The following is a 26,748-nucleotide window of genomic DNA, read 5'->3' as shown; positions in this document are numbered from 1 at the left end:
AAGATATGAAAGAGAGAGAAATGACCTCTGTGTTCTTGCTCTCCATCTCTGAGTCTTTATTAACTGCTCTGCAGATTTCTGGTGTCTGAGGGCAGCAGTCTCGTGGAGAGTCTGCGGGAAAGAAAAGGGGAGACTTAGAGTCAGGATGTGCCTGGGGGACCCTGGTGCTCCTCAGAGCCTGACCCTGGGACCCCTGGTGCGTTTTCTCCAGGGACAACCCAGGGCCTCAGGGTTTCAGCTCTTAAGTGGGTCTCTGACCTGAAGCTTCCTGTCGCCACCCTCAGCTTGTCTACGTGTGACCAGGAATGAGGCCGCGACAACCTGTTCCTCCTCCAGGCGGTCACTGTCTCTGTGCATCTCTGCCCACGACCTTGTTTGCCTCCTCCTCCCGCTGTTTCCTCTCTCGTCCTTCCTCATTTCTCTCCTCTAGTCCCTGTTCCTGTCCTTCCTCCTTGAAGCTCCACCAACCCTAGAGTTCTCCAACACGGACACATTGGAAGAAGGACCATGGGTGTACGGCCACTGTCTTCTATCAGCCCATTATTTAATTAAACAATCCATCCCTGCCAGGGAGGACCCAGCATGGACCTGAAGTGTTTTGAGCCCTGGGGGAGGGAAAGACAAAAATTTCACATAACAGAGACTCTCCTGTTGCCTTTGGTGACCTGAGTTACCTGGGAGACGCTTAATGCTCTCAGCAACACCTTAAGCTTCACAGACCCTTAGAGAGGACAGAGGCAAACACTTCCAATTTCATTTAGCCAGAATGATGTGACAAGGGTCCTCCATAAACACTTGGTAGCTGCCTGGTTTGCACTGAGACTTGGAAAATTGGAGGGATGAAACCTGGGAAGGTGTATGGAAAGGACAGAGGATGGGGCGGGCCTGGGACTGGGGAGAAGGGGCAGGACGGTCTGGATGGAGCAGTGAGTTCTGAGAGCAGCAGTGACTCCAGGACCTGCTGCCCTGGGACTGCTCAATCCCAGGAGACCAGGTCAGCAGGGCTGTGAAAGCAAGTGTGTGAACAAGCCCAGTGGCCCCTTCACAGACTCTAGAATCTGCAGCCATGGAGGGTCTCTAGGAGCAGCTGGACGTGGACCTCTCACATGGAAGCATCTTCAGCACATCAGCCTTGGCTGGTGCAGAGGCTGAGATGAGCTTCAGGAGACCGAGCCCAGGCAGGGACCACAGAGCCTGTGTGCTCTGACTCATCCACCCCTGGGAGCGCCCTCTACATGAGGGATTAACAGTGAGGACAAACATGAGGGGAAGTCACAAGTCCTGAAAGTACAGGAGGAGAGAGTTCACGTCTCAACCACCACCTCACACGCGCTACAGGGATGTGATCTCCAGCATCAAATGACAATGAGAGTTTTGTGCCTACTGGGATATGACCATCATAGTTCAACATGCAAGAGAAAACAGAGTCTGCAGTGCACAATACCCGAGCTGTGCTGACCAGAGACCAGGCTTCCATACTAGTCAGTGACAGAAGCAGGAGAGAGCAGCTCTTACAGGAAAGATAATTTTTGAAGAGTAAAGCAAGAAAAGGTGATAATAAACAGAGCACAATGTCCAGGACACAATTTCTCTATCATATCATTAAAATATGAAAATAGTCAGAACTCTACACACAGTTCCTTCTTCATAATGGCATGTTCTCTTTCCTAGCCTCTAAGCAGAGGGTTTATCTCTAAAGTCCAGGAGCCCTCTCCCATCAGATCCATTCTGAATGTTGTTTCCTTCCCGTGTCCCCTTCCTCATCATGGCACCAAATGCTCTCCACAATGCCTTCCACAGAAAAACAACCATGAGCAACAAGGTGATTAGAATGAGCGACCCACCCACTTCTGCTCCAGTTGAGGCCCTGCTGGCTCTCACAGCATCACCTTGATCTTTTCCCCAGGGTCCTGAAGAGACACCCCACTGCGGATAGCAGATGGCAATCATCTGTGCTCTGTGCAGTCAGAGCCCTTCAATAAGACACTGATCTCTGTTGCAAACCTAAAGATAGAGATGCTGAAAGAGTCACTTTTCAACCTCTCACTTCTATAGGCCCATTAGAGCTCTCACCTTCATGCTAACCAACCTGAAATCACAAGTATTTTTTGACACATGTAAAACACGACTTTAAGCGAACTATAACAGTCACATCTGGCTAGTGGCTACCACACTATAATACACAACAACCTCTATATATGTTTATATATGTGTGTGCTTAATCACTCAGTTGTGCTGGACAATTTCTGACCCCATGAAGTGTAACCCACCAGGCCCCTCTGTCATGGAATTCTCCAGGCAAGAGTACTGGACTGTGGGTAGTCATTTCCTTCTTCAGAGAATCTTCCTGACTCAGGGTTCGAAGCCAGGTCTGCTGCACTGCAGGTGAATTCTTTACTGTCTGAGCCACCAGGCAAGATTGAATGAATCTTAAGATCAGCACCAGTGGTTCTAACACTTCTGATAGATGGTGGCAGAACAGTTTATGGAATACCAGGGCACTGTGGTAAAAGGGAGGGTATAGGGCTTCCCAGGTGGCTCAGTGGTAAAAAAAACAAACCTGGCTGCCAGTGCAGGGGACATGGGTTTGATCCCTGGGTTGGGATGACGTTTTGGCAGAGGAAATGGAAACCACTTCAATATTCTTAGCTGGAGAAACCACGGACAGAGGGACTGGGGGGGTATAGTTCATGGGATCACAAAGAGTCGGACACAACTGAGTGACTGTCAAATGAATATATATAGAATGTTATCACCCTTCTCCTGGTTATTCCCTCTGCATTGTCTACCCTTTTCAAGATGGCTGTTTACCCACAGATTAACAAAGAAAAGACCTCTGGCCCATGAAATTATTTAGCCTGAGGGGGTAAGAGAGGGATGTGGCCCTCTACTGGTTTCCATGGTAACCAGTGTAACCAATGAGCCAATCTGCTGTTAATTCCCCCTGTAACTGGTAGACTCCCCATCCCCCCGGAGTGAAGAATACTGCAGCTGCTGTCTTCTGCCTGTCACCTGCTATCCACAGTGTATGTCTCTCCAGGACTTTTACTTTAGATATATAAGACATTCCGTCTATTAAAACTTTGCAATTTCTGTCAACTCTGGGACCTTTCTTCGGCCTCAAATCTAGGCAGTACAGGCCTGTAAAGTGTAGCCCAACAGCTTCTGCAGGTTATCTGGCTGACCTGATTTGATGATTCATTTATGGGTTTTTCCTGGGCTCATGAACACACCCCAGGTACTCATGAGCCTTTGGGACACTGAAATACTAACGTCAACACCCAGATCTTAGAGGAATTGCCAGCAGGTGCTCCACTTGAGAGGACAGGTATAGACACAGGGCCCAGGGCGCCTGTGCTGAACATAATCAGAAAACAGGTGCAGAAGAGAAAGAGGGACACTTCATCTCTTCATGAGACCATCCTTCCAACCACTGACTGAAAGATCTAGAGAGGGCAAGGACAAAGTGCCTTTAGAAAGCAAACAACCTGCACACTGAAAACTACAAACCACACTGAAAGAATGAAACCAGGCACAAGGAATTGAAATGACATTCCATGTTCATAGACTGGAGACTTAGTACTGTTGACATTTCTACACTACCCAAAGCTAAGGCAAAATTCATTGCAACACCAATCAAAGTATTAACATCATTTTCATAGAAATGGAAAAAGCAAATCCAAAAAGATATATGGAAACATTAAAGACTGCAAATAGACAAAATAATCCTGAGAACAAAGATCAAAGTTTCTCACCTCCTGATTTCAAGGCATATTACAAAGATATAGGAATCAAAGCTCTATGATACTGACATAGAAACAGATGCATAGCCCTAAAGACCAGAATAAAGAGCCCCAAGTAAACTCATGGGTACACGGTCAAATGAAATTCACCAAGATTCTAAGACAACAAAATAGGGAAAGGGTAGTCTTTTCAACAATCAGTAGGATGAAAAGATAAACTACAGAAAAAATACAAAACATATTCAGATAAGGAGCTCATACTCAAAATGTATAAGAAAATACAACAACTCAAATGCAAAACAAATTTAAAAAGATAAATGAGTCGAGGAGTGTGCAAAGATGGTGATCAAAACCATCTGGAGCTTTCATCTGGAGGATGTAGGGGGTTCTAAGAGGATCAGTGACCCCGAGTCCTGCTGCTCTGAGTCTCTGACCTAGGTCTGAAAGGTCCCAGAAGACCATGTGAGAACATGGGTAAAGAAATCCAGTGGCCCCTTCACAGTCTTTAGAATCTGCGGCCATGCTGGTCTCTAGGGGCAGCTGGACATGGACTGCTATCACGTGGAAGCACCTTCAGCACAACATCCTTGGGGAGGTGTGTTGCTGAGATGAGCTCCAGGAGACTCAGCCCAGGCAGGGACGCCAGAGCACACGTGCTTTGACTCATCCAATCCTGAGAGCACCCTTCATACAAGTAATAAACAGTGAAGATAAACATGAGGGGAAGCCACAAGTCCTGAAAATGCAGAGGGAGAGAGTTCATTCTTCACTCACCACCTGACATTCACTGCAAGAACTTGGTCTCCAGTGTTAAGTGACTATGAGACTTTTGTGCCCACTAGGATGGGGCCATCATAGGAGAATTTAAACATGAAGCTAAAGTCCCTGTCCATACTACCCTTCAGATACTAACCAGAAACCAAGCTTTCATATTTGGTGGTGAAAGGACAAGGAAAGAGGTCTCTTGTGAGAAAGGACATTTCTAAACGGAAAAGCAAGAAGAGATGACCATAAGTGCAGCACAATACAGCACATGGACACATAGCTCTATTATATCATTAAAATGTAGGAAGAACAAATCACAGTTCCAATACATTTCCTTCTTCTTCCCGAATTTATATTCACATTCCTTCATCGCCACAGAAGCAGGTGTAACCCGAGTGGTCCAGGAACCCTCTCCCTCTAAATCTCACCTGAGAGTTGTTCCCTACCTGCATTATCTTCTGTATCGCTGCTGCTAATGCTCTCCAAAAAGCAGTCTGTAGAAAGACAACCATGAGCAATAATACAGTTATTATACAAGTTGACCCACCCACTTCTCCTCCTTCACTTTGCTCACACGGCATCTTTCTGGTTTTCCCTCCAGGTTTACAGACCTCCCCTGTGCTTTGTGGAGTCAGAGCCCTTCAACAAGATCTTGAGCACAGTTGCAATATTTCACATGACAGAGAGATGCTGAGAGAATCACCTTTCAACCTTACATTTCTAAAGGCCCAATTTAGCTTACATTCAAGCTTACCAACATGAAATTTCAACACTTATGGACGCACTGGAAATATGGCTAGGGTGACCAGGTAATTGCGTGGTTTTTGTTTTAATATAGCAAGTTAAGTATTGTTTGAAATATGTTCATTATAGATAGGCAGATCTGACCAGTGACTACTACACTGGAAAGTTCAGCTCTAAGAGCTCCACAGTCAAGGAAAAGGCAACAAACTGTCTGTTCTTGTTTGTTCTTTATTGCAGATTTGTTGGTCTAATATGATCATTCACATGTAGGTATACCTGGGGCTCTAGGACACAGTCCAGGCATTGGGGGCTTCCTTGTGGACATTCCAACAGCAAGGTAAATACTCAGTTTCAAAGAAAATTCCCAGTAGGGAGCTCATTTGTAGGCAGAGGTAAAGGGCATGACCCAGCACTCCTGTACTACAAGTAACCAGAGAGTAGGTACAGAGGGAAAGGAGAAACGTTCATTCTCTTCATGAGCCCATCTTTCCCATCCCTGATTCTAGGGGACCCAAGCAAGGCAGTAGAAAAGGCTCCTTAGGAAGTGAAAGATTTGTGCACTGAAAACCATATAACACTGTTGAAAGAAAGAAGAGACATGTAATTCCAATGACATACCATACTCACAGACTGGAATATGGTCAAAGACTAGAAGGTCACAGACTGACCTTCTTATTCTACTAAAAGTGATGCACATACATGTTGAAACAACTCACAAAATATCATGTCATTTTTATAGAAACAAACAAACAAAAAGAATCCCCAATACTAATACTTACGGAAATCAAGAGAAATCCAAAGAGAAAAACCAATATTGAGTGCACAGAACAATGGGGCCTTAAGGCTTCCTGAATTCAAAACACATAAGAATGCCACAGCAGTCAAAACAGAGTTCTACCAGAAACAAAACAGGCAGAGAGGCCAATGAAGGGAATCTTGAATAAATTCACACATGTGTGGCCAAATGATCTTTGCCAAGGTACTAAAATTATCAAGTGAAGAAAGGATAGTTTCCTCAACAATCAACAGAAAGGCAACCTATAGAATGAGAGGAAGTATCTGCAAACTTTGTATCTGAGTAACGGAACAATATCCAGAATATATAAAAAAGTAACTACAACTTCAAACCAACAGCAGGCAAATAATTGAGTTTAAAAAATGTGTAAAAAGCTTCAGTAGACATTTTTTCATAGAAGAAATAGAAGTGATCAGTATACATAAAAAAGTGCTCAACATCACTGCTGCTGCTGCTGCTAAATCACTTCAGTCGTGTCCGACTCTGTGTGACCCCATAGACGGAAGCCCACCAGGCTCCCGCATCCCTCGGATTCTCCAGGCAAGAACACTGGAGTGGGTTGCCATTTCCTTCTCCAATGTGTGAAAGTGAAAAGTGAAAGTGAAGTCGCTCAGTTGTGTCCGACCCTTACGACCCCACGGACTGCAGCCTACCAGGCTCCTCCATCCATGGGATTTTCTAGGCAAGAGTACTGGAGTGGCTTGCCATTGTCAACATCACTAAGTATCAGCAAAATGGAAAGCACAAGTCACTCAGTTGTGTCCAACTCTTTGTGACCTCATGGACTTTACAATCCATGGAATTCTCCAGGCCAGAATACTTGAGTGACTAGCCTTTCCCTTCTCCAGGGGATTTTCCCAACCCAAGGATCGAACCCAGGTCTCTTGCATTGCAGGCAGATTCTTTACCAGCTGAGCCACAGGGGAAGCCCAAGAATGCTGGAGTGGGTAGCCTATCCCTTCTCCAGTTGATATTCCTGACCCAGGAATTGAACCGGGGTCTCCTGCATTGCAGGCGGATTCTTTACCAACTGAGCTAACCAAGTCAAAAGATGATACAACCTTTCAAGATGTGTGTTATAAAAATAAAATAACAAGTGTTGGCAAGGATGTAGAGAAGTGGAATATTTGTACCCTGTTGGTAGAAATGGAAAATGGTGTGGTCATGTATGGATGTGAGAGTTGGACTGTGAAGAAAGCTGACCACCGAAGAATTGATGCTTTTGAACTGTGGTGTTGGAGAAGACTCTTGAGAGTCCCTTGGACTGCAAGGAGATCCAACCAGTCCATTCTAAGGGAGATCGATCCTGAGTGTTCATTGGAAGTACTGATGCTAAAGCTGAAACTGCAATACTTTGGCCACCTCATGCGACGAGTTGACTCCCTGGAAAAGACTCTGATGCTGGGAAAGGTTGGGGGCGGGAGGAAAAGGGGACGACCGAGAATGAGATGGCTGGATGGCATCACCGACTCTGTGGACATGAGTTTGAGTGAACTCCAGGAGTTGGTGATGGACAGGGAGGCCTGGCGTGCTGTGATTCATGGGGTCGCGGAGAGTCGGACACGACTGAGCGACCTGAACTGAACTGAACTGAACTATGGAAGTTTAGAAGTGCCTCAAAAAATTATTAAGAGAATTGTTATAAGATTGAGGAATCACTCTTTTGAGTTTATGTCCAAAGGAGATAAAATAAGAATGTCCAGGAGATATCTACAGTCTCATATTCATTGCTGCATTGTACACAACAACCAAGACAGAAAAACTATCCAGTGTCCATGGGCAGATAAATCATTAAAGAAAATATATATATATTCCAGTGGTGTATATATACACTGGAATGTGACTCAGTCTTTAATAATGAAGGAAATCCTGTCATTTGCAGCAATGAATGAAGCGGGAGGATATCGGTAAGAGTAAAATAAGCTAGTCACAGGAAGACAAATACTGCACGATTCATTTTACCTGAGTTATCTAAAGGAAAACTCAGGGAAGCAGAGAGTAGAAGGGTAGTTCCAAGAGCTGGGAAGAGGTTGATACAGGGAATGTCTGTTCAATGACTATAAAATTTTAGTTGCAAGATGGAAAAGTTCTAGAGATGTACTGAACAGCACGGTGTATGGAATTAACAGGACAGACTGGACACTTCAAAGCTTAAGAGGCAAAACTGGACTGAAATTTCATCCATCTATTCCTGGAGGGTCTCCTTTCTCAGATTCCTCTAGAATTGGGTGTGGCCTGCGGGTACCACAAGGGGCTCCCTGCCGAAGGATGGGGCCTCCCCAGTACTAGGTGCCTTGGGTGAGAGGGGAAGATTCATTCGGAGGGTCTAATAGGAAAGAGTCTGAATGAGGGACGAGGCAGAGTGATTAATGTTGACCAATCAAAATACCATAAGACCTACTAAGAGACAATATTTACAATGGCAACCCACTCCAGTACTTTTGCCTGGGAAATCCCATGGATGGAGGAGCCTGGTAGGCTGCAGTCCATGGGGTCGTGAAGAGTCAGACATGACTGAGCGATTTCACTTTCACTTTTCACCTTCATGCACTGGAGAAGGAAATGGCAATCCACTCCAGTATTCTTGCCTGGAGAATCCCAGGGACTGAGGAGCCTGGTGGGCTGCCCTCTGTGGGGTCGCACAGAGTCGGACATGACTGACACGACTTAGCAGCAGCAGTAAAGGTGTGTTTGACCCAGTAAGGGAGGTTCTAAAACACAGTTTTGTTCAAAAGAATCCTGCAGGGCTTCCCTGGTGGCTCAGTAGTTAAGAATATACTTGCCAATGCAGGAGATATGGACTGGATCCCTGGACTGGAAAGATTCCACATGTCCCAGAGCAACTAATCCCAGGTGCCACAACTACTGAGCCTGTGCTCTAGGGCCCAGGAGCCACAACTACTAAGCCCAAGTGCCAAAACTGAGGAAGCCAGAGAGCCCTAGGACCCACGCTCTGCAACAAAAGCAGCCACCAAAGTGAGAAGCCTACTCACGACAACTAGGGAGTTGTCCTTGCTTTCCACAAGTAGTGAATAGCCTGCGTAGCAATGAAGGCCCAGTACAGACAATAAAAAATATCAATAAAAATTAAAAAGAATGCTGAAAATATTTTCCTGGAGAGTAATGGGATTTGTTTTCCAGGTTAAAGGATGTACACTTGGTGCAAAATCAAAGCATACAGTGAATGTGTATACTTTGTTTAATTCTTATTTACATCCTTATTCATGGTGCAATGGTGATGGGCATTTTGGGGGTGGAGAGTTGACAACAGTAACAGTGATATTTAGGGTGACAAAAATTGGTAAAAACACAACACAAAAAATTCACACACAAAAAAACAATCACACTATTCATTACACTTAGGGACATACCCAGTCCCATGGACACAAACCTACATTATTAACCATAATACAGCTTCTTCCTGGAGCTACAGTAATCAGCCACATTATCTACTTGAAAGCTACTTTCTATCACCAGGGCCCATATTCATTCCCAGCAGGAATTTGGAATCAGTTTGGCCTCTACACTAAAACCAGTGAGAAAGCCTTAACTTTCTCATCTACAAAGCTTTATCTCCCCAACTGAATGATTCTAGAATACATACCACTTTCACATGCTGGTGGGCCACCTGCAAGGACAGAAGAGAAGACACTTTAAGGTGAGGTCACACAGGTGCACAGTCTTTGGTTCATATGGTGACAGGAGAAAACCTGATGAGGGACAGTGATGGAGTCAGGGAACCCAGCAAGATCAGAGCCCACACACTCAGGATGAAAGGCAAGACCTTTGCCTGGAGGATGGAACTTCCAAGTCCACTTGGGTTGGAAATTACAGAATTCCTTTCCTAAAGGAAAAGGTACTGTAGGAGAGAGAACTCTGTACTCTGCAGGGTGCAATGGACACTGTATCCTGTGGACTGAGGCGTCTTGAGTTGGTAGTAAGACTCTCATTCCACATTATCCCAACCAAGGGAATTGTCTCTATCTAAAACAGGCACACTCAAAGACTCGTAAGTTTATTCTACTGAAAGAGAAAGGAAACAATACTTCTATCTCAGACCAGAATAAAAAGAAAAACTTGCCTTGGAGACACACAGCGGCTCTTCTGTCCTGTCACAAGCTGGGTTGACTGGCAGGTCCTCAGTGAAATCTAGAGAGACATAGAGTAGCTGTTAGAAGAGTGGTGAGGCTGCTCAGGAATTGGGAAAAAAGAAAAAACAGGATTTTTTTTCTTTGTATGAACATGGGGTGGTGTGTATGGATGAGGGAGGCTAGTGAGCATGGGCTGAACTTGTGTCCATCCATCCTCTTTGGAGGAGGAAGGAAAGCAAAGGAGAGGAGGAAGGAAATGAAAACAGATCTTTGCCCTCCAGCTAAGAGGATCCTAATCCAAAGGAAATATTCAATCTATAAAAAGAAAAACTCTAAAATGCATGTACTGTTCACTGAGAGAGACCCACGACTCCTCCTGCTCATTCTGAGCTCCTGATAAATTGCCACAGTCTCTTGATTTTTCCCAGATCACTCTTCCTCTGAGCTCCACAGTTGCTGCTACTCTATTCATGTTTCCTATGAGATTTTGTACTTGATTAAAACTGAACTGTTAAAAGACTGATTTTAATCCTGGGCCATTCTATTAATTCACAAATCACTTGTCTTAAAGAAAATCAAATATACAAGATTTGAAAACACTGAATCCTACCATTTAAATACAGCCGCTATGAATAATATCATATTTTTCTATCAATATTTGTTTCTATACACTGTGTGCATGTCCACTGAGTCAGTGGCTGTCAATACTCACAGGGGCTATATGTTTAGTGGGACAGTTGATTATAAAAAGCATGGTTTCTCCACCTCACTGGTCTTCCTGGGGAGCTAGAGGGACACAGAGTAGCTGTCAGGACACTGGTGAGGCTGCTCACCAATTACTCAGCATTTTTCTTTTTTGGTTTTTTTTTTTTTTGATGGGGTCATGGGGTGGAGTGCATGCATGAGGGAGGTTACTAGCTATGGACTGAGCTGCTATTGAATCATCCTCTTTGCTGGATGAAGGAGAGCAAAGGAGAGGAGCAGGAAAGAAATGAAACACAGCTTCTGCATTTAACTACTGATAACCTAACCAATGGGGACAAAAGAAACACTAAAGTGCATGCCAGTTTTCAATAACAGAGACCCATGACCCTCCTGCCTGTTTACAGCTTCTAGTAAATCGCCCCTGACTTTTACATTTCTTTCTAGATCACTGCCTCCCCAGGATTCACAGTTACAGCTATGGTACTTAACAAGTCTTCTATGACACTTTGTTCTTGATTAAAAGCAAACTCGGTTAGACGACTGAACTCAATCTTATCTTTCCAAATAGCTATTATCAATCACGTGAAATTTTTTCTACTCTTCATCTTCCAAACAGTGTTTGCATATCCCCTGAGTCAGTGGCTGTCCGCACTCACAGAAGTCACACATTTAGTGGGACAGTTCACTATGGTGAGGACGCATGGGGTGAATGCTATCTCTCACCAAGCTGTGCAGGAGATCCACAAAAAGAGTCATAGTTGCTATGCTATTGAGTTCCAGAGTGAGATCTATTTGACACCTTCCCTTCAGGGTGTGGTACAGAGCTTACTCAAGGTAAGGCTTATTTTAATGTGACCCAGTACAATGAAGTATCTTCCCGATAATCTGCTTTATTCCTTGTTTAAGCAATGACACTGGCACCAAGTGTTGTGACCCAAGTTGTCGACACAAGCGCACATGATTCTAGAATCTGTGATTTGACCAGGAGGATGCAAGTCACAGGGTGCCTTTCACACTACAGGCTCTGCCAAAATTGTCTGTTAATTCATCTTTGGTTGCCCTGGTTTCTGTGACCACGGAAAAGTGAAAGTGGAGTCGCAAAGTCATGTCTGACTCTTTGCTAGCCCATGGACTGTGGCCTACCATGCTCCTCCCTCCACGGGATTTTCCAGGCAAGAGTACTGGAGTGGGTTGCCATTTCCTTCTCCAGAGGATCTATCCAACCCACAGATCAAACCTGGGTCTCCCGCATTGTAGGCAGACTCTTTACCATCTGGGCCACCAGGGAAGTGACCACAGAGCTCCCCTTATAATAAAGGGCACAATCTGGACCTCTGGAGCAGCCAGTAGCTCCTGGTGTGGCTCACAGATGGAGAGATCCCCATGTGCCATTATTGAGGATCCCAGGGCTGAGTGTCAAGTGAAGGTCATGTGTCCAGAACAACCATATTGGGACCACACTTAGGTATTCAATATGGCTTTTCTATTTAGCAGGTCAAGAACTTTGGCCATTTTGTCCACCACCATCTCCATTTGAGGAAGATGAATATTAACCTAACTTGGGGAATGGCTGAGCTGAGGAAAGAATCATGTAATTAGCCGGTGGTGATGAGAAGTGTTTAGAGAGTTCACACTTGACTTGTGCTAAGAGGGAAACATCCCTGAGGACACACACACACATACATACACACACAGACAGAGATTCAAAATCACATCACATGGGCTCACACACGGCATCCAAACCCTGATTCACACAAACCCACAGCATCTAAACGGTGTAGTTGATTACAGGGACCATAGAACACAGTTATGGTTCATCCTGGGAGATCACTCTCTTCTCTGAATCCATACCTCTCAGCCCCTGTAGGAATCCAGCATCAGGGCGCCTCTCCAACTAGAGCCATCAAGAGAGCCCCACCTCCATCATCTAGATTGTACCTCAGCACAGGGATGATCCCTGAATATTTACCATGTTCGTAGACTACTCCGTGTTCCTGCAATTAGAGAAAAGAAAACAGTGTGAGGGTCTCAGCATCATATATTATCTGCAGTAAGTCTTCTGTTATCTGATATTTATCCTCAGATAACTAAAATTCTTTAAGTCAATGGCCCCAAAGGAAAACAGGGCAGACACCTGTTGAAAAGCCTGGACCTTTTCACATGAGGTCTCAGTTTCAATTTGACCAATAAATACAAACTTACTTTTCAAGAAGGAGAAAATTTCTCTTGCTAAAAGCACCTACAGTAGTAACTGATGCTGTCTATTTTTAATGTCCTATTGAAACAGGTCTGTGCTGATAATAGATTTAACCTCAATATTTCCCCAGCCAAGGAATTGCATACATCAGTGATAGTTTACATCGTCAGACTACAATAACTGTATTCAGCTGAATAAAAAATAAAGAAGTGAAGGAGCAGTCTTATCCCTGATAAAGAGAGATGAGCTTACCTTCAAACCTGGACAGTTCCTCCACCATGTCCTCCTGGGGCGCTAGAGGGACAGAGAGCAGCTGTCAGGACACAGGTGAGGCTGCTCACCAGTCACCCAGCGTTTGTCGTTTTTTGATTGGGACATGTGATGGAGTGCATGCATGAGGGAGGTTAGTAACTATGGACTGAGCTGATGTTGAATCAAACTGCCGAAGGAAGGGGAGCAAAGGAGAGGAGCAGGAATGAAATGAAACACAGCTTCTGCAATTTAACTAGCGATAACCTAACCAATGAGGACAAAAGAAACACTAAAATGCATGCCAGCTTTCAATGACAGAGATCCATGACCCGCTTACCTGTTTACAGCTTCTGCTAAATCACCCCTGTACTCTGGAGTTCTTCCTAGATCACTGCATCCCCAGGATCCACAGTAAAGCTACTGAACTTACCAAGCCTTCTATGAGCCTTTATTCTGGATTGAAAGCAAACTCCGTCAGAGGACTGAATTCAACCCTACATTTCCAAATTGCTACTATCAATCATGTGATGTTTTTTCCCCAGTCTTCATTTTCCAACAAATGTTTGCATGTCCACTGAGTCGGTGGCTGTCCACTCACCGAAGTCAGACAATTTGTGAGACAATTAATTGAGGATAAAAAGTATGGGTGAAAGATGTTCTGACCCAGCTGTGCAGATTTACAAATAGAGCCATGGTCACTAGGCTAACTATCAAGTACCACTGTGTGATCTATTTGACACCTTCCCTTGAGTGTGTGCTACAGGGTTTATCAATGTAAGGCTTATGACAATGTACAGTGAAGTATCTCCCTGGTCATTATCTGCTTCATCCTTGTTTAAGCAATGACAGCAGCACCAACAGATTTGACCTACAGTGTCTACACAAGGCCTCACAGCTCTCAGAATCTGTGAGTTGACCGGGAGGATGCGAGTCCTGAGGTCCCTTTCAGAGTGACGACTGTGCCACAGCTGGTTGTTAGTCAACCTATGGTTGCCCCTGGGTTCTGCGACCACTGAGGCTACCTTATAATGACGGACATGGTCTGAACCTCTGGAGCTGCTAGGACTTCCAGGCATGGACACAGATGCAGGGACACCCTTGCTCTATGACGGAGTATCCCATGACCGAGTGATCAGTGCAGGTCAGGGGTCCAGAGCAGTCACACTGGGACCACCCCCAGGTTCTCAGTTTGCCTTGTCCATTTAGGAGGTCAGAGCTTGGGCCATTTTTCTCAGCACCACCTTCATCTGAGGAAAATGAACATTAACCAAGCTTGAAGAATGGCTGAACTGAGGAAAGAATCACATAATGTATAGCCAGTGTGTAGTGGTGAGGAGACGTGCTTACAAAGTTCACACTTGACTTGTGCTGTGTAAGAGGAAAACATTTCTGAGGAGACACACACACACAGAGACACACATATACACACATAGAGATTCAAAACCACATCACATGGGCTCACACATGGCCCTGCAACCCTGATTCACACAAACCCACAGCATCTAAATTATGTAGTTGTTTACAGGGAGCATAGGACACAGTTATTGTTCATCCTGGGAGATCAGTCTCTTCTCTGCACCCCCACCCCTCAGCCCCTTTAGGGACCCAGGATCAGGGTGCCTCTCCAACCAGAGCCATCAAGAGACCCCCACCTCCATCATTAGATTGTTTCTCAGCAGAGGGATGATCCCTGAATATTTACCATTTTTGTTGGTTGTTTCTTTCACCTGTGATTAAAGAGAAGAAAACACTGTGAGGGTGTCAGCATCTTGTGTACTGTGCGTACAGGGCTTTTGTTCTCGTTTTTGTCCTCAGAAAACCAAATGGGAAAGTGTTGTTGAGTCCGTGGCCCATAAACAGAAAGAATGCCTCTGGGAAAGGCTCAAGCTTTTCCTGAAATATCTCTCAAGCCCATTTTGACTAGCAGTTACAAAATTTTATTTCAAGAAGGAAAACTTTCAGCCGAGAAATGTGCTCCCGACCACAGTTTCTAATTGATACTGTCATTTTTTTAAAAGGCCCTTTTGAATAAGCTTTCTGCTTGGAGACTCAACATTCATCCACCGAATTAAAAACTGTTTGTATCAGCTGTCTTGAATATTGTGAACCTTCATCTGAATTCAACTGAAAAATAAAGACATGTAGCAACACTTTTATCTCAGATAAATTAGGGGCACTTACCAAACAGGTGGGCAGAGCCTCTTCTTCCAAGTTTGAATTGGATAGCTCGTCCTCAGAGAGCTCTAGGAGGACACAGAAGAATGATCAGGACATCTTTTGATGCTGATCAGAAAGACCTTGCTAATATGGACACATGGGAGTAGTGAACGGATGTGGGTGGTTAATACGTGTGGGCTGATATCTGGTGGACAACCTTCCTGGTGGGTGGAGGAAGGCTAAGGAGATGAACATTTCAGAAATGAGAGAAAGAGCCTTTAGCTTTCTAGCTAAGGGGAACCTGACCAACTTGAAATTGTCAGTCTGACAAAGGTAAGCACTAAAATCACACTATGTTCAAGTAGTCATGTACAGTTGTGAGACTTGGACCATAAAGAAGGCTGAGGGCCAAAGAATTGATGTCTTATAACAGTGGTGCTGAAGAGACTCTTGGGAGTCCCTTGGATAGCAAGGAGTTCAAGGTACTCAATTCTAAAGGAAATCAACCCTGGATATTAATTGGAAGGACTGATGCTGAAGCTTCAATACTTTGACCACCTGATGTGAACAGCAGACTCACTGGAAAAACCTCTGATGGTGGGGAATATTGTGGGCAGAGGAAAGCGGGGGCACAGAGAATGAGATGGTTGGCTGGCATCATCGACTCAGTGGACATGAATCTGAACAAACTCTGGGAGACAGTGAAGGACAGGAAGCCTGGTATGCTGCTATCCATGGGCTCACATGAGTCAGACATGTTTTAGCAATTGAGCATTGTGATCAAATATACATTATATTTATTCTTCTCATAATTTTTAAGAATTAAAAAGTTCCATGGCATTTTCTACTTTCACAATGCTCTGTGCCTATCAAAATCATCTACATCTAAATCTTTTTCATCAGATTGAGTATAACCCCTGTACTCATGAAGTCATAATCCACCTTCCCTCTTACCTCTTGGCCTCAGTAATTTGTATTTCCAGTTTCCATGTGTTTGCCTAGTCTATGTACCCTAAACCAGTGGAATCATACAATATTTGTCTTTCTGTGCCTGCATTATTTCAATAACCATAATAAATTTTTGTATTACTTGGTCCATCCATTTTGTACCATATTTCAATCCTTAATTCATTTTTACGGCTAAATAACATTCCATTCTGGGTATATGTCATATTTCATTTACCCATTCATCACATGATGGTCACTGGGTTGTTTCTATCATTTGACTACTAAGAATACACTATGAACATCAATGTACAGATTTCTGTATGCTTCCATAATAGTGATAAATAATATTGTGCATAATTTAACCTATCATTGAATATAACAATACAAAGTGTGAATCTTAGGTGAACTATGGACTTTTAATTACTAAAAATTTATTATCTCACAAGTTGCAATAAATGTACCTCACATATGCTATCTGTGAGTAACATATGATAGCTGAAACTGGAGTGATAGGATAGAAGAATTTTCTAAATTGTCTGTACAACTTTTTCTGTCAATGTAATCCTGTTCTAAATAAAGTCAAGTAATTTAAAGAAATCTTGAAACATAGCTTCAGTGAGGAACATATCACAGCTAATGTTAAAAAATTAGCTAATGTCCAAACCATAGCTAGAGACCATCTTCACTCTTAAACATGAATCAAATGTTGAATTTTAAATGCATGTTTCCTTCCATACTTAAAACAGTACCAAGTGACATAGTAAGTTTCAATTTGAACACATGAAATAAAAGAACATTGCTTAATATTTCCGTTTTTTTTTTCTTAAATATGGGCACTGAACATACTACAATATTTATTCATGAGTGAACTTAGTGAGAAAATTTCCACAGTACCTTCAACTGGGTCAGTTATAGGGTGCACCCTATTATGTGGCCAACAACAAACTCTTTTGACCCAGCTGGTCATTAATGTTCTTGAACTCTGAGGAATTTTTCTTCTGGTCTTGTGGACAAAACATCCTGGGAAAAGCATTATAATGGTGAGAGTTGTTGACATCTTGCTGGCAGAAGAATACACGGAAACTAATAATCATTGATCCACAGTTCAATCCTCTGGTCCCCTTCCTCACCAGATGTCTAGCAGGGCCTCGTGAATCCAAGGTGGACTTAGGAAGATCTGTGGTTAGATGTGCACTGAATGCACCCAACTGCCTGTGCAGACAAATGTCTCTCTATAACTGAGACCTAGAAGCTCAGCAGAGCATAGTAACCATGCTGATGGACTGGATTCAGATCCTGTTGAGGAGAAGCAGGTTCTTGGGAAAGACATTTGGATCTCTCTTTGCCTCAGTTTCCTGTACTGAGTTGGGGAAATGTTCATATGGCCTATTTTTAATATTATGAGGCCCAGAATGATTAAATGTAGGTAACATGTTAGAGAAATGAAGGAGGGACTTACCTGGAAGTCAAGTGGTTAAGAATCTGCCTTGAAATGCAGGGAATAGGTGTTTGATTTCTGGTCAGGGGAGTAAGAGCCTACATGCCTCAGAGCAGCTAAGCCCACATGGTGCAACTACTGAGCCCGTGTAGCACAACTAGAGAGTCAGTGCACTGCAACGAAAGATCTACACGGTGCAACGAAGATCCCATGTGCCACAACTAAGACCCCAAGCAGTCAAGTAAATAAATAGAAAAGCTTCATAAATGCTCTGGAAGAGTTCAGTCTTGAATGATGTCAAGAATAAGGTGGACCTTTAGTAGCGGTTGAAAGCAAAGAGGGCATTTTGATGGTTCCAAGTAAGTGGGGATGGAAGCTTACTCCAGCTTTTTCACAGAAACAGGGCTTTACAGTTTATGGAGAGTATCTATTATCGCCTCCTCTGATACCCGGCCCTGTTGGGGAGGATGGGGGGACAAAGTGGGGGCTGTAACCATACATTACAGTGGAGGGTACAGAAATGTAGAGAGATCAGTGACTTTCCAAGAACGCACAATGGTGAATGCAACCCCCCTCAAATTCCCCTGCCCCTAGCTTTCTGCGGATGACAGCTGGATGCCCTGGAGAAGACGACTCAGCCTAGAAAAGAACTCAAACCCTCCTTCCACCACTTGTCTCTGTATTTCCATTTCTGATCCAAAATACAAGTTTCTTCTGAGGCAAAGCTCCTCAGAAGGACCATAGCATTTCAACTCTGTCCATCCTCCACAGATCCTTCACATGGGCAACCATGTCACAACAGCCTTTTCAATGTCATCTTGCTGAGTGGGCTGTTTGGCATCCAAGTTGGCTCAGAATTTTCTAAACCAAAAGCCACATGATGGCTCCACCAAGAGTTACCTTCGCTTCCACTGACCAAGTCTGGATGAGGAGTTAATGTGAGTTAACTGGGAAGGTGGCCATCTGTGCTGGGCTTTGGAGTCTTAATGAAGTCTCTGATGCTCAAAGTCTTACAGTTGATCAGAGCACTGATTTGAGCAGCCTGGACAAAGCGCTAGCTAAGAATGGGCAGGAGCTCGAGTCTTCCCTCACTAAAACTCTGACTGTATCAACTCATCATACTCTAGACCCTGTAGTGGAAGACAGCAGAGCCCCATATTCTTTTTGAAAGTCATGTCCATATTCATAGACTAGAGACTTCACCCCAAGGTTCTCCTTGAGGATCAAAAGGCAGACCCTCCTTCCCTCAGTGACCAAATGTTCATCCTACTAACCCAGCAGCACTGCCCCATCTCATCAAACTCCCTGACAAAGGCAAACAGTGATCCTGCTCACATCCACCCACTAATGGAAATTCCACCAGTAAATCCAAGTTTTTTCATTTGGAAAAGTTTCTGGATTTACACTGCTAGTACTTGTAGATTTGGGAAGCTACATTTAGAGAGTTGAGCTGTAATCCCCTTTTCCTGTAATGTCCACTTTTGGGGAGACATCATGTTTCTCCTGCTTCAGTTCTTTCCATCTATTCTCTGGTACAGTGTGTACCAACCTGGCACTAGAAAACTGTACATTTTTCTAAATTTAGGAAGATATTTAGGGCTGCCAGCTGACAGAAGAATCAAAAAGTATAAATTAAGGAATAAAGCAAAAGTATATAATACATTTATATCTCTGTAGATAAACTAGAATGATGGAAATAATTTTTAAAAAGTGAGGAAAAACTTTCAGTAAAAGTTAACCAGCCCATTTGAAGAAACAGCCTTCAGAGGATCAGTAGGAACCTACCTCCAAAACAGTTTAAATTTCCCATTTTAAAATACCCAAGACTGAAGATGAGGTCTTCTCACACTCCCTCTCACCTCACAAAATGGCAGTTGGTACAGAATGCAGAATGTGTGTTTCATCACATTACCATGGAGACGATCCATCACAGAACTTTCAGAGTGAACTGGACTCTGCACAGGATGAGTCCAAAGGCTGCCATATAGAAAGTGTGTTTCTATGGACACATTTAGCTTTTCAGAGTAAACATTTTATTTCAAAACTGAATGCAAGGCTCACAGATTCTGCCATGATTCAGAGAAATAATTTATATGAGAGAAAATGGCCTGTCCCCCAAATATAGATATTTGTGAATATCTCAGGGTGAAGACAATGGCACCCCACTCCACTACTCTTGCCTGGAAAATCCCATGGACAGCGGAGCCTGGTGGGCTGCAGTCCATGGGGTTGCTAAGAGTCGGACACGACTCAGCAACTTCTCTTTCACTTTTCACTTTCATGCATTGGAGAAGGAAATGGCAGCCCACTCCAGTGTTCTTGCCTGGAGAATCCCAGGGACGGGGGAGCCTGGTGGGCTACCGTCTATGGGGTCGCACAGAGTCGGACGCGACTAAAGCGACTCAGCAGCAGCAGCAGCAGCAGCAGCAGGGTGAAGAGGGACAAGGCTAACACGTTGAGAATAAAATGCATTATATTCCCCTACATATGTCATCTCCAATCATTTCTAGTATTTCTAAGTCACCAGAAATTTCTAGATCAAGTAATTTAAAATATGTTCCAGTTGATACAAATGGCAGCATTAATCAAAACTCAATTGTAAAATGTCATATTCTCTCTCTAACCATATGCTTATCAAATTGCTTAAACCCTTCTCTCATTCTCTACATATACCACTTCCTTTCCCCTGTACGCACCTAAGTGTACAGACTTACTTACCCCTCAATCTCTGCCAATTCATTTTAACACTTGATCTGTTATTGTGTGTTAATCCTGGCTATTCACTGAACAAGTAACAAAAACCAAATCACTGTGTCTTCACCTGTAGGTTGGGTCAAAGTGTAGTTACTGTTTTTCTCAATGAAGATTATACTATTGTTCTGTAATATAAGAGCATGACTTCACTGCTACTAATCATCAGAGAACGGTAAATCAAAACTTCAATGAGAAATCACCTCTCTCCCATTAGTATGGTCGTTTTCATAGAAGCAGAAGATAAGTATCAGTGAGACTGTGGAGAAACTAGAACCCTTGCCCACTATTGTGGGGATGCAACATGGTACAGCAGCAACAGAAAGCAGTGTAGAGGTTCCTCAAAAAAAAATATGCTCCCCAGTATTCCAGCAATTCCACTTCTGGGCATTTACTGAAAAGCATGAAAATCAGGATCTCAGAGACATGTCAGCATGCTCATGTTCATTGCAGCACTGCTCATAACAGCCAAGATGTTGAAACAACTTAAATGTCCGTTGATGGCTAAATGGATCAAGAAAATATGGTATGTATACACAATATAATTTTATTCAGCCATTAAAAAGAAGGAAATTCTGTAATACACTATGACTTGAGTAAAACTTGAAGACATATGCTAAGTAAAATTAGCCAGTCACGGGACAAACACTGCATAATTTCACTTCAATGAGGGTAGCTAAAATAGTGAAACCCATGGAAGCAGAGAGCACAGTGGGGTTATCAGGGGCTGAGGAGGGAGTGTGGGGAGATGTGAGGATCTGCTCATCAAAGGACATAAAGTTTCAACTGTGCAAGACGAATAAATTCTACAGGTTAGCTGAACACCACTGTGCTTATAGCTACCAATACTTTATTATACACTTAAAAATGTGTTCAGAGGGTAGATCTCCTGTTGTATTCTTACCACAATAATGTATTTTTTAAAAAGCACTCGGTAAATATGTGTGAAATTAATAAAGACAAATTACTTTGATAATAACATTAATGAAACTGTTATTAAAAACGTGAATGTATTCTAAAAGATATATATTTCAGCTTCATTTTCTTGAGAAGAATATGTGCCTTTTGAAATGTATTGAAGAAAACAGTTACACACACCCACACACATTGTTCTTCTCTTTTCCCTGAAAACAGGTAGCTTGTTAAAAAAACTTAAATGTTTAATTAATCTTCAAAACACCTAACCACTGGTAGAAAATTATTTTTCTACCACATTCTGCAAATGATGGAAAATTATTATAAGCAAGTGCTACACAGAACATGTGCACATTTAACTTATAGGAAACGTTAACGACATTGCTCTGTTAGCATGGCCAGCTTGAGTACTGAACCCAGGTAGAATAAATGATTTTTCAGGTACACAGTAAGAGTAGATTCACCCTTACTATTATTTCTAAGTCTTCTGTGCTCAATCAAGCAATAAGAGATGTTACATATCTCTATGGTGACTGTTCTCAGCACTTCTGAAGTTTAATCCCTAAAGATCATGAGATAGAATTCAATAATAATAGATTTCTGATCCTAGCATCTAAACACAAAGGGAACATTATTGGCTTTATTCTTCTTAAAAAAATACATAAAGCACTCGTAACATGAACATACTGTGATAACTCCTTGGGTCAGTGAACGTTTACTCTTTTCCTTCAAATTATGAAGACTCTACTCTGTTCAAGGTATTTGAAAATTCTAACCACATGTTTTTTTTCTTCAAAGTTGACTTATTCTTTGACAAAACTGTGGGCTATTAGAATTAATGCAATTTGAACTACGGTATATTATACAGCTGCTACTAAGATTTAGGCACGCTGTTGCTACTCCTGATATGCTTGCCTTCCTTTAAAACTATTTGTTGCTGGTGGTTTTGTTCTTGCCTACCGATGCCCCAAATCAATTCTGGCAAGTGATAGGCTTTGAAAATTTGAAACAGTATGAATTCGATATGTGCACCTGGAGGCACGGATGAAAATTTAAATTTTCTCCTTTTCTGGACTGTGGATCTTTCTTTTATTGTAATAGCTCCTTAATTTGTCCACCATGAAATTAAGGGTGTAAGTGAACTGATTGTGTTATTTTTATGTGTATAAATTGTATGAAGAGTAGCAACAAGAAGTCACAAATTTTATTATTATTATATTTTCTTTTTTGTACATAGTCCTTATCCATGAATACCTCTGAAAATAAGTAAACCCACTTATTCTTAGGATATGAGACTTTTGCTTACCAACTATTCCCACATTGTTACTTTCTCTTTTCTTAACACAAAAACAAAGCAAATTATAACACTGATCCCGGAAAACCTGATCTCTTTAGTGATACTCTAATCATCATATAAAATAAAATATTCAAAATGTATTGTCAGTCCTCAGTTAATCCTTAAATAAATCAGCCCTGAATATTCATTGGAAGAACTATTGCTGAAGCTGAAGTTTCAATACTTTGGCCACCTGATGTGAAAAGTCAGCTATGTAGAAAAGACCCTGAAGCTGGGAAAGGCTGAAGGCAAAAGAAGTCGGGGGCAGCAGAGGATGACATGCTTAGACACATCAATGGCTCAATGGACATGAATTTGAGCAAACTCTGGGAGATAGTTTTCCCTGAAGGCTCAGCTGTAAAGAATCCATCTGCAATGCAGAAAGTGCAGGAGATGTGTGTTTGATCCCTGGCTGGGTCAGGAAGATCCCCTGGAGGAGGAAATAGCGACCCACTCCAGTATTCTTGCATGGAAAACCCCATGGACGGAGGAGTCTGGAGGGTTACAGTACACAGGGTTGTATAGAGTCGGTCACTGCACATGGGAGTACACATGCACTAGGAGATAGCAGAAGACAGAGGGGTCAGGCACGCTATAGTCCATGGGCTTGCAGAGACATGACTTAGTCAGACATGACTTAACAACAACAGATGCATACTTCACATACAAATTTTATAAATATGTCTTCCCAATCTGTGGTGTATTCTTTCTCTCTTTTGTCAGCATCTATGAAGACCAAACATCTTTTCAAAATTTTGGTCAATACATTTGTTGATTTTATTATACCCTTCATTCACTGCGTGAGTATATGAGGAAACATTTACCCAAATGAAAGTTGCTAAGATTTTCTATAATATTTTAATTATAAAAATTTTAGTGTTTTTAATCATGCATTTAGCTTTATTACCTATTTTAATTTACCATTTTTTTTTCTTTTTTAGAATCAGAGGTACAATGCAACAAAACTGATGCATCTTCAAGGGTGTGAGTATCATGTTGAAGATGCAACCTAAGTTGGGTAGGAAGGAGGTGAGGATATGTGAAATTAGTATCTTTAATAAACTGTAATGATCACTGGATTCTGGTCCCAGTGGAATTTCGAAGTGTTCAGATCTGTGGTACCACAAACAGTGAAAAGGAGAGATAGGAGGTCATAGTCAGATCGTTGTTGTTGCCGTGCAGTTGCTGTCATGTCTGACTTCAATATGCTACAGGGGAAGAGCGGAGAAACGGCTCCAGAAAGAATGAAGAGGCCTGGCCAAAACTGAAACATCACTCAGTCGTGGATGTGTCTGGTGGTGAAGGTAAAGTCCAAAGCTGTAAAGAATAATATTGCATAGGAACCTGGAATATTAGGAATCAACATAGATTGGACATAGTCAAAGAGGAGATGACAAAAATAAACATTGACATCTTAGGAATCAGTGAACTAAAATGGATGGGAATAGGCAAATTTAATTCAGATGATCATTATATCTACTATTGTGGGCAAGAATCCCTTAGAAGAAATGGAGTGGCCCTCATAGTCAACAAGAGTCTGAAATGCAGTACTTGGGTACAATCTCAAAAATGACAGCATGATCTGTTTGTTTCCAAGGCAAACCATTCAATACCACAGTAATTCAAGTCTATGCCCCAACCACTGATACTGAAGAAGCTGAAGCTGAACTCTTCTACGAAAACCTTCAAGACCTTCTAGAACTATCACAAAAAAAAGTCCTTTCATCATAGAGGACACAAATGCAAAAGTGGGACGTCAAGAGATACTTGCAATAACAGGCAAATTTGGCCTTGGAGTACAAAATGAAGCAGAGCAAAGGCTAACAGAGTTTTGCCCAGAGAGTGCCCTGGCCTAGCAAACACCCTCTTCCATCAACACAAGAGACAACTCTAAACATGGACATCACCAGATGGTCAATACTGAAATCAGATTGATTATGTTCTTTGTAGTCAGATGGTAGGATCCTTGAAAGTGAGATTAAATTATAGAGCAGAGAGAGCTGCTGGTAAAGTTGTGGCAAGGGCAATTTTTCTTATACTTGCAGATGTGGGAAGCATAGACAATGTTTAAATTTACATAGCACAGAGGACAAACTGTAGGGGACTTTTGTTGCTATGTAGATTTGGCTGAACATTTTAAATGACCTTATACATTTAAAATATTGAATATTGAATTTAATATTTAAACACTTCTAAAGTTATTTTTAAATAATCTAAATAGTTTTCATGAACATTTCACCATATCAAGTTTTTCAGTTATCATATTCCTGAGTACTATTGTAATAATGATCACTTGAATATTTGATCTAGATTAATTTTACAGAGAACAACATGTAAAATGATTTTAGTACCTTTCAAAAATTTAAATAGTTGAACTACTTTCAAGAGACTTTACAATATTAAACTATAATCTTGTCCTTTTTAAGTTGAGAAGTATAATTTAAAAATTTTATTTGATAATGTGAGTGAATTTGGAAACAACTGGAAACATGCACATCAAGTTCTTTAATAACCCTGCAATTTATAAAAGAATTAACTTAGAACAATTATTTTATATGTAGTTCAGAAGACACACAAAGTTGCATAAAGCACAGTTATCAAGTTAAGATTAAACAGACATCAGTGACTGTGCTAACCTTACCTGTTCCCTCCTGCTTCTCCATTTCCCATTCCAGCCAGGTGTACCAGGTGTACTCTGGGCATTGTTCTTTCTTCTTTACGTGGATGGAACACAAATTAATCCAACCAACCAGAGACTATTTTTCCATGCAGCTGTTTACTGAAGATATCCAGGCTATATGCATCTTCTCAGCCACATTCATTGATTTTGCTGAATTAGTGAAGCTGGATACAGATACTCTTGGCTCATCTTCTCGGTCATTTGTCTAAGATCAAATATAATATGGGGGCTTCTCAGGTGGCACAGTGGCAAAGAATCTGCCTACAGTGCAGGAGACACAAGAGATGCAGGCTGCATCCCTGGGTAGGGAAGAGCCAGGAAATGGCAACCTGCTCCATTATTCTTGCCTGAAAAATTCCATAGACAGAGAAGCCTGTCAGGCATAGTCCATGGGGTTGCACAGAGTCAGATGTGACTGAGAGTGCATGCGTGCACGTGCACACACACACATGCACACATGCACACACGCACACACGCACACACACACACACACACACATATACACACGTCATTCTTGCTCTACTTAAGACTATTGTCTTAAAAAGTCCCGTGGATGACATTTTGCACGTTCTGGACACCTTGACTTTTTGTATGTGTTCCTACCTGCTGAGGAGATTATTGTACCAAAACAATGGTTGAAACACTGGTTCACAGACATGGGTGTGAATAATGAAGTAAGCAATAAAACAAGATTTTTGAATACACAGAAGTGAAGCAACTGAGAAGCCAACACATTGACTGGCATACTGAAATAAACAGGACAATTGACAGAGTATTTGTTGGAGCAATATTACGGAAATGTTTACTCAAGAGAACTTAAAGCAATTCACCAAGGGAGTCTATAGGTTATCGAATTAGCGGTCTCCTTCTCAATTCCTCTATTGATGATGAACACCTCAATTACTTCTCATGTGGCTTCGCAGAGCTTTTTATTCCTTGAGGAAAAAAGTCAAATCACTGCTTAACTCCTGATTCGTCTTCATCTTGTTACAGTAAAATGGTGGGCAAATGCTTAATAACGCTCTATAACAAATGCATTCTGAAGGAGATCGATCCAGGGTGTTCATTGGAAGGACTGATGCTAAAGCTGAAACTCCAATACTTTGGCCACTTCATGCGACGAGTTGACTCACTGGAAAAGACTCTGATGCTGGGAAGGATTGGGGGCGGGAGGAGACAGGGACGACAGAGAATGAGATGGCTGGATGGCATCACCGACTCGATGGACAT

The 26,748-nt window shown here is 42.3% G+C and overlaps 1 protein-coding gene across 1 annotated transcript in view; it reads right to left on the bottom strand.

The window, feature by feature from the left end:
• Window positions 1-26,748, bottom strand: part of LOC129540262 (uncharacterized) — a 54,896-nt gene that overhangs the window by 5,739 nt on the left and 22,409 nt on the right. The window contains exons 3-12 of the mRNA XM_088845080.1: window positions 25,480-25,723; window positions 17,293-17,418; window positions 15,475-15,536; window positions 14,996-15,020; window positions 13,294-13,335; window positions 12,977-12,996; window positions 12,814-12,838; window positions 10,108-10,197; window positions 4,955-5,002; window positions 26-111 (exon numbers count right to left, since the gene is read on the bottom strand). Of these exons, the coding sequence (XP_088701206.1) occupies window positions 26-111; window positions 4,955-5,002; window positions 10,108-10,197; window positions 12,814-12,838; window positions 12,977-12,996; window positions 13,294-13,335; window positions 14,996-15,020; window positions 15,475-15,536; window positions 17,293-17,418; window positions 25,480-25,501 (546 nt within the window). The 5' untranslated portion in view covers window positions 25,502-25,723. The remainder of the gene's footprint in view (window positions 1-25; window positions 112-4,954; window positions 5,003-10,107; window positions 10,198-12,813; window positions 12,839-12,976; window positions 12,997-13,293; window positions 13,336-14,995; window positions 15,021-15,474; window positions 15,537-17,292; window positions 17,419-25,479; window positions 25,724-26,748) is intronic.

Source organism: Moschus berezovskii, chromosome 17 (genome assembly GCF_049115385.1).
Source record: "Moschus berezovskii isolate FMDL1 chromosome 17, NW_MosBer_1.0, whole genome shotgun sequence".
In the NCBI taxonomy this organism is placed as follows: domain Eukaryota; kingdom Metazoa; phylum Chordata; class Mammalia; order Artiodactyla; family Moschidae; genus Moschus; species Moschus berezovskii.
The sequence above is the reverse complement of the archived record's forward strand: the minus strand, read 5'-3'. Positions and strand labels throughout refer to the sequence as shown.